We start from the raw sequence: 14,929 nt of genomic DNA on the forward strand, positions 1-14,929 counted from the left end.
TCAATGTCAGGTTGGAAGGGGCTTGGAGCAACCTGGTCTAGTGGAAAGTGTCCCTGCCCATGGCAGAGGGTTGGAACTGGATGATCTTTAAGGTCCCTTCCAGCCCAAATCATTCTACGAGTCTATTGCAAAGCAGTTTGAATAAATACACAGAACACCTTCTCAACAGCTCAATCATACTACCTACGCATATTATTTATGCATATCAGACATGGCCAGGAGGAGGGTAAAAGAACAGTTACCAAAACAACCTTCCAGGCTAGTGAAATGGTACTGCTGATTCAAATGCCAGAGGGCATACCACCTCTGCTCTCATTTAAAGCAGTGTCCTCATAATCAAACTTTCCCAACTTGGTTTTCAGATGTACAAAGCTGCCTATGCAGAGAGCCCAGCCTGTTCAGTTGGTTAGCCTTCAGTACCTCCACTGTCATAATCGTGCCCTCACTGAAGAAATAAATGTACTTATTTGAACTCACTGTTACAGAGATTGTTTACAAAATAAAAAGCACATGATTTTGGACAGTAAAATCACAGCCAATTGCTGTAAGTTTTATTTATAAACAGGAAAAAGGAGAAAATAAAACAGAATATGTGAAAACAAGATTTTAGCTCTGCAAAAACATGAGAATCACAGGCAAGCGTAGATGCTAGTGTCCCCAAGTTAGCATTAGCATTCCTTCCCTCCCTGAGGGCTATGCACAGGCCAAGGGTCTCCACTGCAATATCCATTCTGTCAGCCTGAGACCAAAAAACATCTTTTAAAGTTAATTTTTAGTTTAAAAGTGAATATTTCCCAGTGAGAAAATGTCCTGTTTTCTCTTGAGAGGCTGTCTCACTGGAGAACTCACAATTAGTTCTTTTCTGGTTCTATTCATGCATCTGCCTTTGAGCAAGTCAGATGGAAAAACAAGTCTCTCTCAAAACTACATTTTGTTTCTTCCTTTTTCCCCCACAAACAGAATACAAAAGAACCACTGGGACACAGCAGCATTCAAGTAGCCTTGTCTGCTAATTACTACTCACAGCTGGTAAGTTGTGATTGAGCAGGGGAGAGCCCTAGTCCTACATAGCACCTTATTCTTTTGCCATAAACTGAAAAGTTTTCTGGAAAGCCCAGCCAAAATCTTAATGAATGACAAATACATATAGTGTGTTTATATAGCACTTTAGTATCCTGAATGGCCCAGGAGAGTGCCTGCAGTCTGTAACAACAGTACATCCATTACTAGGGGTTTTAGTCCTTTAAACTCAACTGATCTCAGCAATTTCATTTTCTACAGCCATCTCTCAAACTGTCCTCTAACAGATTTGTTCAGTTAGCAACACTGCATCTCTTACACCACCAATAATGACTTGTCACTGTTGATGTCCCAAAAGGATTTTGGTTTTTAACTACAGGTCTACTGTTTTTAAAGTCATGTAATTCACTGGAGACCTGCTCAGCTGGGACATGAAGTCAGCAGGAAAATTCATGCACTTTGGCTCTTAATGCAGGAAATCTAAAAAGTTAGAGACTTTTTAGAAGTAAATAGTAAGGAGTAGAAAGTATAATCTAAAAATTAGACTTAAAAAAACCAGCAACCATTTACACATTTTTGTTTACTTCTACATATTCACTGCTCCATCAGATTTGGGATCAAAATGTTAAAGTCCTTACGAAGAAGTTTTAATTTTATTGCTTGTGAAAGCATGAGCTATCCCTTTTTATTAGCATATCTAAAAGTGCAAGCAGTCCACAGCTATGGTGTAAGTCTCTAACAGCTATCCCGACTTATCAGAGTGAAATCTCTTCAAAGCACATAAGGCTGAAAGCTGCTACATCCATTAACAATCCTACACACACACCTGAGGGTTGCTGATTTGTAAATAAACATTTGAAATACTTAAAGCCCACTTGAAAACTCATTAAGTTTTAAGTAAAAATGGGCTCACGCTTTTAATAAACCTATAAAAAAGTGCAAGGAGACGGCTTCTGAATCCTTTGTAGTAAGAAAGTTTTGTAGTAAGAGACTGATAATAAAGCTTAAAGCTTGTAGGTAACCAAGCAACTGTGCTGACAGGCACTTCAAAAACTACTCTGAGCGCTACCGGTCAACTTCTGGATCATGAATACCTCTTCTACTATCAATGTGAACTATGAATTCACCTACTGCTATTGACTACTATCACTATCAGTTTCACCCTATTACACTGAAGCTGCACATTTGTTAGTTTGTGTAGTAAAGTAAAAGCAGCACTGAAAGACCCTGCAATGCTGAGTCTTGTTTCAAAGTTATTACCAAAAGTAGCAATCATCATACAAATAACAAGGAAAAAAGACCAGGAGAAGAAAGCTGTGTGTGTTTATAAAACACATAGCAGACCATGAAAAGGCATCAAAGGCTGGTGGCTTCCCCTGCTGCTTCTCTGTTGTACTTGGGTACTCACTTTGAGGTACAGAACTGCTGGCACAATGAAAGGCAGTTTCTCATTGTGCAATTGGCCTTCAGCTGACAAAGAGTTAAAGATGAGAACAAACCCACAGAAAGACATACATTTTCTGTTACAACTGTCACTGACAATGAAAATCACATACTCTGACACATCCAAAAAAAAAGAAACCAAGCACAGTGCAATTCCCGCATCAGAAATATTGTGGCTGTGTTTTAAGGTTTGAGCCTGGCCTTTGTTTTCCAACATGGCTTTTGTATTTTGCCTCATTACAGCATTCATACTCTATCAGATATTCCTTTCAGAGGCTTTCAGTGGGTGCCAGCAGCTGGGAACCTCAGCCAGCAGCCAAACAATGCCCGAGTTCAGAAGCGAGCCCAGGATTCCTGCCTCCAGGCTTGGCAAGCGCTGGGACTGTTACAGAGGTGATTCGAGTCCATCAATCTCTGGAAGATAGCCACCCTCTGTCTCTTTTACAACTCCTCCCCTCATCCCCAGCAGCCAATTTGGTTTGCAGTTGGGCTCACTGTTAACCAAGTATTAGGAGGATAAAAGTATACAGGGAGGTCCAAAATGGAAAGCCAAGAATAATGGTGCAGTTGAGAACAGTCATGCCTGAACTGCATTCCTGATACTTACTGCTGCTCCTTTTTGAGAGAGCAATGGAAGAAGTACAACATGACGCCAGAAAACCTCTAGTTGTCAAGTAGAAGAAATATGGGCTAACCCTTCTTTATGCATGAATCAAATGCATTAACAGAAAACCTAATGGATGCCTGGAAATGCAATTAACCAAAACAAACTATGTGGTAATACGTGTTGGATCACATACATATCCCACTCCCTCCTGGCACACATATAGCATGCACACATCCATATGGATTTATTCCTCTATTTCTAGACTTAAAGATGATGCAGCCCCTGCAGACTCTATCCCATTTCTGCCCTGGTCACCCACTCCAGCTGACGGTTGCTCAGTATGACTTGCTATGGTAATATAAAGCATTCCACAAGGTGAAAATCAACCACATTTAGGCTTAAAAGCAGCTATAACTAAATGTAAATGCTGGCCTCCAGCTGCAATGCTAAAGGCTGTGCACACTGCAAATGCTTCCCTGAGTGTGTCACCATGCTATTTACTACAGCTCTCAAAGGTTTATTTTTTCCCCCAGCATGTAGTTTATGTGCAAAAGCAGGGTAACCAAATCTTACTCACTTCACTTCTTGAAGCAACTGCCCGATGGAGAGGAGTCAGCCACATATTGTCCTTGGCATTAACACGAGCGCCTGCAAGTAAACAGCAGAGGTTACATCCATGCCTTGGGTGCAACACCAAGCGCCTTGCCCAACTGTTTCCTAGTAACAAGAGCTGAGCTGTTTGTGGTACTCTCAGCACTCCCCATGACTCTCCTGGCACCCTGTTCACTTTAGAAATGTGTTTCCAGATCCTGCATAGATAGGAGCTGAAGTGTGATTCAGAAAGAAAGGAACTGGATAGGTCAGACTATTATCAGGAACAGCTTTGTTTACAGGACACAAGAGAAGCAAGATTAGTTGTAGGAGATTACACAGAATCATAGAATCATATAATAGTTAGGGTTGGAAAGGACCTCAAGATCATCTAGTTCCAACCAATTACATATGCATGTATGTACATGTATCTCTATGTATATACACTTTTTACAGTTGGGGAGAAAAAAAAAAGCAACCCTTTGCTCAGAGGACTGCTGCTGTTTGCAGACAGAATGAAGGGAACAACAGCCTCTTGTTTCCAGATCAATGAGGCAGACCACTGATAGATACAACTGCTTCCCTGATTCACAAATCTTGCTGGGGTTGAGAAAACAGGACAAGGAAATGCTCAGGCTGAGGAGGAAACTGGGCACTTACTCCCACAGCTTCTGCCTGTGTTATTCAGCAAACATCAGAAGAAGATGGATGAAGGATGCTACCCATTTGCCTCCTGTGTGGTTCAGTGCTAATGTGCACACTGACAAAGACAGGATGGGGGTGGCTTGCCAGGAAAAAGGGTAAAGGAAGAATATTTAACAACTACAGTAATTCTGGCTGACTGCAGACAAAAACAAAAAGATGCTGCACATTTGTGCGATACAGCAGATTTCTGTAAAAGAAATATTAAAGCTGCTCACTGATGTGATGCCCCAGGAAGGAAATCTTGTAAACACGACTAGAGAAACTGATTTTAAAAAGAGCTCAACCTGCAAACACTGTACCCCTCTGGTCTGCAGGTAGCAGTACTAGTCTGAGAAGACTAGCACATGCAGAAAACATTTAGAAAAGCACCAGCGTCACGTACATAGCCTGGATGAGCATCTGAACTTTATGAACAAAGGGATTCTTAAGCTTCATTTTGCACCATAACTTGAGTGCATACAAAAGCCTGTAATTAATAAATCGCACTCTCTGAATCAGAAATACTTTCCAAGAGCTGTTTCTCAGGAATATTAAGGGGCTTGCCTGTGAATCACAGTGGTTACTGGGAATTGCGCTAGACATCCAGAGAAGAAACAAGTTCTTTCGTATTTCCACAAGTTGGGATATAATTTTTTGGCTGCAAGGAAAAGAAAGTCACTTTCCTAATTACTGCAACAATTAGAGGCAATCCTCTGAACTCACCTCAGAACCTGGTACCTGGTGGTACAACCTGCCCTCTGGAAAAACACCCTTTAGAAAAGACAAGTTTCAAAGAGTTTTCTAATGAATCTGCCTAAGCAAGGAAGCTGTTAGCTTATTTTGTCTTTATGAGAAGGACATTATGGTCAATGTACATTAGTATCCTGCCCTTTGCCTACACTGCCCGAGGCTCTAGAGGCACTGGAAGACAATAACATTCACCATCAGGAAGCTGACAGGACGCCAAAGCTGATTTGGCCTGGTAGAGGTCTTAGGGATGCAAATTGTATGGATTAATTCCTAATGATTGCCACCAAATGCCTCTTTTCAGGTTTAGAAATTTACTTTGTACTTGCCTTGGGGTTTTGCCTTATGTTCTTAACTAAGGTTTCTTTTGGTTTATTTCTACCCATTCACCAACTCCTACAAGCAGATGGCTGCAAATCAGAAAGGCTTATGTGTGGAGTAGCAAAGTGTGACAAACATCATTCTTCAGTGTTCCACATCTCCAGTGGCACTGGTGAGCATGAAGATGATCAGAAAGCCCAGGGAAGTGTCTCCATCAGCATCTATTCATGCTTTTCACTGATCCACTTACCCTTTGAGAAAGTGAAATATTTGCCAAGAGAACAGCAAAACAATACATGTGTAAATAAAATAATACACAGCATGCTGTCAGCCTTTTCTTCCTCGCCTGTTTTCTGCATCCCTTTACCTCTCTGTGCTTTGGGGCTCTTTATGTGGCAAACTGAAATTGCTCCCACATCTCTGATTCAATGCATTGGTTGAATATATTTGTGATTTCTGTTTTTAACAAGCTGCACAACTCAGCTGTCACCTGATATAGGAGCTGCTGTTGTCCATTTACTGAGGTGCTCATCTGCTGAAAAGACGTTGTAAAACGCCAAAATGCAGCTTTTTGGTTCCCAGCAGTTCCTTGCACACAACAGTTAATGACAGTGAAAAACCTTCACTAGCACTGATACAGTCCTTCAGGGACAGAAAATATCTGCCATGTTAAAGGAGGCACCTGGGGAGCAATGCTCATGTGTTCAAAGGTGCTCTCTACACTTCAAGAACTTGAGTGTCCTTCCTATGACAGCTCGGGGACGGCTCTTTGAAAGCACGGAATAACAACAGAAATCCAACTCTAAGTCCTCAAACATGCTAAAACACCTAAAATGAGCTGTGTCCAAAAATCAGAAGCTTCAATCTTCAAATCCATACCACAACACTTCATCGAAGTCACCCAGCAATTCAGTGTCCCTCTCTTCACCCCAGACCAAGTACTTTAAGCATGTTTCAGGGCACTTCCCACAATATTCCATGAATTAATCTGTGTATTTATAAGGACAAAGAGGGCTGCTAACACACTCAAATTGGTGTATATGTTGTCCTTCATAGCACAATCTTCCTTGGAAAGATAAGCTGCTTTAAAGATTTCCTTTAACATCCTTTCAGGTGGCACAGCACCCACCCACCCCATAAAATATCCACTTAGGAAGAACTCAATCCAGAGTAAAGCCTTTTCTCAGCCCCATTTTCTAGTCTCTGCCCTTGGGAGAGCTCGCACCCTTGGGACTGAAGGAAAGGCTTAGCTGTTGGATTTGCTCTGCGAGGTTGAAGTAGACAACATAACATATAATGTTACAGATAAGATCAACAGAGCGGAAACTTTCTGTAATCCACTTTTCTTTAATATGGCTGTTTTATAATCTTTGCCATCCTTCACTCTCGAATTTTTCTGCCAAAAGAGGAAATAAATCTGAAATTGCCTCTGTTCTTCTGAGATCCAAAATAAACAACCTGATGTTGGCTTTCAGGAATAAAGTTAACATCTCTTTATCCCAACCAAAGTACAATTTTCCATCCAGGACATCTGCCAAAGCCACAGGTCTGTAATAAATCTAGATTCTACAGTCTAAATCTCCTTGGTAAGGAACAAGGGGTAAGGAACAGAGCTCAAACATTATGCCCTTGGGCATCAGCTGAAAGCCCAGGGGGGGTAAAGGCACCAACACAAATGAGAATGGAACTTGTATTTGCTCTGACAGTTCTTGCACATCCACAACTGTGTCATCATACGGAGCTTCATTTATGTGAGATGGTTGCCCTCGCCTTTCTCCTTCTTGACAAAAAGGAGGTGAAGGAGGAGTACCCAAAGCTTCCTCCTCTCATACAGCCTAGAAAAACAAACCACACAGCACAATTGCCCAGTTTGAACCATATGATTATGGATCAGACCTTTGAGGTGGTGTAAATCTACCTAGCTCCGACGTTTAATGGGCTGGGGTGATTCATACCAGTGATCTGACACTCTCTTCCAATCCCAAACTGAATCCATTTCACTGACTACCTAGAAAACCATTTCTGGTCTGTCTTCAACCACCTGGGAAGAAGTTTCACTCATTAGACACTACATTTATTTGTGCTGCCACCCGTTCATGGGCCACAAATCTCAGAATGTGCATATTTCATTTAATTTCTCTCCTGAGCCCTCTACAAAATGCAATGGATTGCTACTCCTCCTAACTTCTCATGCTGAGAATATTACTGGTTCCAACAGAAAGCATTTATGTGCTTTCTCTCTTTGAAAACAAAGTTTTCTACTTATGGAATTATTTTATGATCAGGTTAATCCCTTTTGATAACCTTTTACTAATACAGCTTACTGAATGAAGAGATGAAGCAAAGGGAAGATGCTTCAGTTGTCTTTGGAGCCTAGCTCATGAAGAGATCACAGTAACAAAGAGGTGTTTATAATAACTTATAAATCTGCTCCTCCAAACCTGCTCTTGGATACAAGTACTCAGGCTCATCATGAGTAATGATACTTCAGAGATTAAAGGACAATGAATAAGTAGAATATACAACACAGGATTAATTTTGACTCAAGCTGAGCTAGTTGTTGAAGATCCAGACAGTCCCTGCACACTGAACCCCAGCACAGTTCCATTGGCAAAGTCCGATTTTTAGAAGCCCACATTATAAGTTTTTCACACTCAGAATCACAGAATCACAGAATCACAGAATCCCAAGGGTTGGAAGGGACCTAAAAAGATCATCTAGTCCAACCCCCCTGCAAGAGCAGGGTAACCTACAGTACATCACACAGGAACTTGTCCAGGCGGGCCTTGAATATCTCCAGTGTAGGAGACTCCACAACCCCCCTGGGCAACCTGTTCCAGTGCTCTGTCACTCTTATACACTCACCTTGATATCTAAAATACCCCCAAGATACATTCTCTGCATTTTAACCATTGTTAACCAGACAAACCCTACAGTCTGTGGACGACACTTTGTCAGTGAGATGCTGGAGCTAAGTGTCCCAGAAGAACACTCACTCCCTCATCAGGAATGTAAAAAAAAACCCAAGAATGTTCACAATGACATGTTTTATGCTATTGGGATTCTATTAAGAAGTGGGCAGAATGGCTTCACCTTTTCCTTTATGTGCTGTAACTTGCAACACCTGAAAAAAGACATTGCTCCTGCAATCTTCTGACACCACAGTGGAACAACAGTGTATGACAAGCATCACATACACACTGCAAGAACACATGCCCAGATTAAGTTTATTAACTCTTACCTACCAGTGAAGAACATCATGTTTGCATTTAGCATACTGAAAACCCACCCAAGCATAACCTGTGCATTTAAATCACTCTGCTGGCATCAGAGTTAGAGCAGAAAGATCTGATGTGTGATGTCTGTCCAATTAGTTACCCTCATTAAGCACTCAGACAACTCAAAATGCCCCCAAAAATGTACAAAATGCATAGCTACAGCAAACTGAATTCTCATTTTCTGCCTTCTCCAGGTGTGCATAGGCTGGTAACCCTAAGAAATAACCTTGTGTGGCTTGCATGTGCCCATTAGCAGCTGCTCAACCTTGGAAACTGGCTGGTGCTCCAAGCAGGGGGCTGGATCAGGTAACCTCTAAAAATGCCTCCCAGCCTGAATTATTCTAGGGTTGGAGGTTGAAAATGAGAAGGTGCCTCAATCACTGGACTGACAGTTCTGAAATAACTTTCTAAATAAGAAAGGAAAAAGAAAAGCAATATTTGAAGAAGTAGTCTGATAATTTGTGAAACCAATCACATAGCGAGGCTGATGTCAAGGGGTTAGATATTTGTACTATAAGGTTCCTTTCAATCCCATGTTCTAAAACACCCATAACTTTAGCCTTACAATTCTCCTGTGTAGAAAAAACCTGCAAGCACATCCAGGACTTTGCCATGACTCGTGTGTACTTCTTGAGGGGTGTCTGCTTTACGCTTTGTTCTGACGTATTTTGATTTTTTTTTTTTGTCACTACAACACTCTGGAAACATTGTTTGATTTTTTGTTTAGATACCTCCTAGTGAACAGTTTCTATTCTCCAAATCAGCTTCCCATCTCTTAGACCCGCATTTCTAATGTAAATACCACTTACAATTGATTCAAACTCATTCATAACTTTTTTGCTATCATTCCATAATAATTTTTGCTTAAGAGGAATTCTTGGCTTGTATTCCAGGACATGAGCCTGCATTTCAAATGCGTACTTCAGCAAGCCACAAATACTGTCAGTTTGAATGTTTAGACGTTTCAAAAACCTAGTTGCTTTGTTTACAAATTCCCCTCAGTCACAATGCATGTTTTATAACTGCATCACCACATTTAAAGGTATTTTCTAAGCCTGCAACAACTGCAACCAGCTCTATGAAACTCAGAAGCAGACACTGGCCAAAGCTCACTCGTATGCCTTGCTGGGTCTTCCTTGCAGCTTTGTGATTAGCTACTTTACCAGTTAATAACAGTGAGGGGTACTACCTTACCTGACAAAATGAGAAGCTCGATGATGTCTGCATCTCCCAGGAATGATGCAACATGAAGAGGAGTTCGTTTCTCAGCATCCTACAAAACCATAGATTGTACAGTTACAAAACATGATCAATAACTGCAAGCGTTAGTGCTAAAGAGCAATGGATGCATAGATCGTGTTTATTTTTCTATGTGTATTTCTGTGTACAATTAGAAATGCAACCTCAACTATTGCAAGAACAAAGTTCATGGCCTGGACGACACATTTCCTCCCAATAAACCTTGACTTTTTTATCACTTGGTTCCACCAGACCTTTCAGAGACATTGTCTTTACTCTGATATCCCAATTAGAGGTAGATAAAATCAAATCTAAAATGAGGAAAGACATCATCCTTGGGTCTCTTTTGGAAAGATTTTCCACTGTAAGTATTGCAGTGACATAATTCAGATGCTTTTGGACATCAGACTTTGCAATGCAGTTTGCACTAGTAAAAATAACATCGGACTCATCAGAAGAATATCTCTGGAGAATGGTTTGAAACCACACATAAAGACAAGATGCAACCCCCTTAAGTCTACAAAGGTTCTTGTACCTAGTTGTCTACAGCAGTCCCAAATGGAACACAAATAAAGAAAATATTACCAGTCAGATCTGTGTCTTTAAACTTAAAATTGTTAATAATCATATATATACCTTCTGAAATACACCTACTTTTATTCTGTAATTTTCAGCCTTAGGGAGTCACATGTTCACAATTTTCTGCCTTCAAGAGGTGTAAATGCAGTGTTTACAAACACAGAAAAAACCCACCTTTCTTTTACTGCTTTAGTCAGATGATTCCAGAACACAGGCCTTTAAAAGAAACTGCTAAACATTGTAATATGGGCAACAACTACTAATACTGCTAATCATACTATTTGACCCACATTTTCTGCTGCTAAATGTATTTCTTTTCAGTTTCTCATTAATATAAAGTAAGTTCTAGGAGACTTATCAATCAAACTTCCCAAATCACAGCCTACCAGCATTAAATTCTGTAAACTGGTAGCAGATTCACCACTTCCTGAAAATGCTACCAGCACATAAACCCTGCTGGTATTTTCACTCTCTCCCTGAAACATAACTCTGAGACTGTAAAATAAAATACGACTTTTAACATGCCCAGGAGGTCAATCACAAGCTCTTTTGGACCGCCTTCGAAGTATGCTATAAATGTGGACAAATCAGTGCAGCAGAGCCAATTGTAATGTGAATGCTGAAAACTGTTTTCCAGCACTGTGAGGCACAGAGCCACTGGTCACCAGAATAAGTTATGTTTAAATGTTGTATTTGTATGGTTTTTTCAACCATACACAATGTATATAGCCCTCAAATTCTGCTGCAGTGGGTTTTGATCTTCCAGATTGAGCATAGACGTAGAACACTTAAAAGACAGATTACATGACACCCTGGTTGTTACAGGTCAGAGGGAAAGATGCCTTACTTCATCTCTTCACATAGTAGGCATATTAGAACAATATTAAGCAGCGTCCATTCAGCAGTGTCCACACAGGAACCAAAATCATAAGCTGGATTCTCTCATCTGCTCAGCTCCTAAAACATAATTCACCGTGGACTAGCTTTTATAGGCTGCATAAGTGCATATGAGACCTTTCATAAGTATTGCTTCATATTACATATCCTAAGGCTATCCATAGGAAAAAATACGCAAAGACTGGTCAAACATTTGTACCCAAATAGAATCAGTTTTATTTCATTTTCTTAGCTTGTTCATTTGAGGGCATGAATCTGTCTTTAGCACAATGTAGTATTTGTAACAGCTATTGTACCTATCACTGATAAATTTGCAGCAGCTTCTTGCAACACAGCCAAGTTTAGCAACAGAACAGAGTACTTTGAAGCTGAATGCTAATGATACAAGACCAAGCAATTTTCTGTATCAAGGACCCAAAGGTATTCAGTGCTTTATTGATTATAAGCAATGTTGTATACTAAACTGTAAATCTGATGGACATTTGATATCTGAGGGAGGAAAGAACATACGCAGAAAAGTTGCATTTTTATCTTCCTGTAGCAGGAGCAACGCTCTGAAAAGTACTGTCTGCTTTCACTTCTTAAAACTGATGTAAAATCCTATCAAATTTAGTGAGAATCCAGTCTTCAGAAAAAGTTAGGCTTAGCCACACAACTGAATTTAACTTCTGCAAGAGAAAAAAACCACCCTGAAGTTCCTCCATTTATCACAATGAGACACAAGTAAGAATTCACCCTCACATGAACTAGCCAGTGACAAAACCCAGAGTGTGGTATAGAAAACTAAAAACACATGAAAGAGCCCTGCAGGCAACGTTTTCAGTTTGGCAGGGAGAAGTCCACACACAGTGCCTGCAGCTGAGCATGCAGTTGAGCAACTCAGTGGAGGAACATCCTCAAGTTCCTGTTTACTCTCTGTACAGGGCTGACACAGAAACAGAGGAACAGGAGCCTATCTGCCCAACCACACTCCTTGCGTCCTCCTCAAAGCTATAAACCACTTCAGACAGGTTTAAATAACTCATTGGCTTTGCACCTGGCCCCTGCACTTCCATCTATCCATCTACAGACGTCCTTATGGCATGGTGGTAGTAAAAGGAGCACAAGTGCTCAATAATGATCTAAAGACTGAAGGCTACAAACAGAAACAGAGGAATAAAAACAAAACTTGTCATTTCTGGGAAATGTCTGGAAGTACCCCAAACCTGACCATACATTATCATGGCAAGGAAAAGAGGTGGGGGGAAGAAATGATGATTGTGTGACAAATAATCAGACCTGCTTCAAGTGCAGTTCTCAGAGGAACAAAGGTCAGTAAGACACTGTAGATAAGCTAAACAATGGCTATAAAAACATGCTGAGATGAGAGAAACACCCTCTCCCCAAAACTGTGTCAGTGACTTCTGACAGTTCACAGAAAAGATGCTGCTGCATTATCTGTACTCATTTGTTTTTAGAAAGCACACAGATAAATGAAGCATTTAACAAACAGGCAGTTGCAGACAGAAGGCCTCAGCAAGGAAAACACTCAACACATGCTTAAAGCACTCAAGTGATCACAGAGACACTGATAAAGCCCTTCATAGGCTTGAAGTCAGGCTAGTCCATAAGTGCTTTATTGGCGCAGAGCCTTAGAGTACATGAAGAGTAGCAGAACAAGGGCTAAGATCAGTCATATCAGCATACATAAAATAATCAGTCATGTTAAGAAAATGGCAAACAGTGTCTCCTCAGCACAGCCTATATCTCAAAGGAGATTATGGATTTGAACTTTTATATCAACTGCAGATGTTCAGATCAGAAGATGTTACTATTTATTAGTTATTTACTAGTTATTTTCTATTAAAATGTAAGTGCAACTGCTACAGCAAATAAATGTCTATATTCTGGTTTTGTCACTTGTCTGAGCAGCCAGCAGTAATAATTCAGCACAGAAGCAGTTAATGCACCACCAAAACCAAGTTTCATTGGTATAAGTGTTTGGATTTCACCTTCAAGCTGCCAGCGTCTGCCTGGGTGGCAGAATAAACTCAACTGCATTAGAAAGAAACAAATGGCTACAACTTCCATTGATACAAATCTAACCAAAACATTAACAGAAACAAGCCTCCTGCTCAGCTGTCCCATTTACTGTTGTTACATCTGAGTACACTGATGTAAAAACACAAAAGGCACCATTAAAACAACCAAACATTTAGATACAACTTGACTTCAGGAAAACTGAATATTGGGAACTGGTTAGGAACTACTGTTAAAAGCAAAGAAGCAGCTACTTCTAGGGCTATTTACAACCCTTGAGAGCCAAAAGCTGATGCTGTACAGGGAGAGTCTCTGTGACTTCAGGATTTCCTCCCTCTCAGATTCTTTTATTAAAGCCTGTAATTCACAAAGCAAATCAAATGTTTAAGTATGAGCACCAGCTGGGAGGTGAAAGTCAAGCTGTGTAACTTATGCCTGGTGCTCTTTCTTCTGCTATTACCAAGCACAGGAAGTCTGGTCTGAAAACACAGATCCCTGTTCCAGCACCTCTCATCCCCACAGTCTTCAGTTTAACCCCAGAAACAATGATTTTTCTGGACTAAGTCTTTAATTACCAAGTGGCCATGAGGTGGAAGAGGCAAATACTTTGAGATACTTATAGAGACAAGAAAAATCAGCTTCCCTCTCCCCCTCCATCCAACACTTTCCTTCCTCATGTCAGCCTCCTCATTTCCTTCCAACTGCCAGCCTCATGCTAACAGTAGTCATCATGACAGAAAAAGATAACTTTTCAAATCAATTACTCATCCTAGATTGAGACCATAGAAACTGTTATCCTAATTAATGGAAATGTTTTAATGTTTGTAGGAGCTAGTTTCCAACGTAAGGCTCAAAAGATAGACTTAAATAACCCCCCCATTTTATAAACGCAATATTGCCTTAGGGAGGTGATGATGTGGGAGCATATACCACTTGAGCTGATGGGAAAAGCAGATTCAGAAAGTCCAGCTATTTCAGGTTGACGTTGCTGCCTTTAAAGAAAATAACACAGCAACAACCAACTCTGCCATGAGCTTTTAATGGAGACATCCTTGACTGTCCCTAGCATTTTAAGGACACTGATAAACATGACTCACCAGCAAGATATATATGACTTAGCACCCACTAATATACTAGCATGCTGTACAGAGTAACTCATAATATTTCAGTAAACTCCATCAGAATCTTCTTCACAGTTCAAACATCTTCTTTATAAAATATATAAAACCTATGTTTTCTAAGAGAAAAAAATACTCTAAATAGAAGTCATGCTGGCTACCTTACACTGCAAACATGGATGCATTTTCATATTCAATTTCCTTGCATAACTGAGAAAAACTGTTCACAACTTCCTTCTGTACAAGGAAATTTCTCTGTTACTTCCCTCTCAAATTAACAGCGCACCAAACAGTGAGCTAAATGCCCACTGGAAACACAGCTATCACCTAGCACCAAACCGTCAAACTATGTCAAAGCAGAAGCCTTCAAAAGTTCTTGACTAAAT

General features: G+C 40.4%; 1 protein-coding gene across 10 annotated transcripts in view; it reads right to left on the reverse strand.

The window, feature by feature from the left end:
• ANKRD44 (ankyrin repeat domain 44) overlaps positions 1–14,929 on the reverse strand; it is a 138,166-nt gene that overhangs the window by 56,411 nt on the left and 66,826 nt on the right. For all 10 annotated transcript variants that reach the window (XR_010610642.1, XM_065669975.1, XM_065669971.1 and 7 more), the window contains exons 3-4: positions 9,886–9,964; positions 3,648–3,718 (exon numbers count right to left, since the gene is read on the reverse strand). Coding sequence is in view for 9 of the 10 variants with exons in the window: in XM_065669975.1 (XP_065526047.1) it covers positions 3,648–3,718; positions 9,886–9,964 (150 nt within the window). In the remaining variant the exon portion in view is untranslated. The remainder of the gene's footprint in view (positions 1–3,647; positions 3,719–9,885; positions 9,965–14,929) is intronic.

This window comes from Lathamus discolor, chromosome 3 (assembly GCF_037157495.1).
Source record: "Lathamus discolor isolate bLatDis1 chromosome 3, bLatDis1.hap1, whole genome shotgun sequence".
NCBI classification, from domain to species: domain Eukaryota; kingdom Metazoa; phylum Chordata; class Aves; order Psittaciformes; family Psittacidae; genus Lathamus; species Lathamus discolor.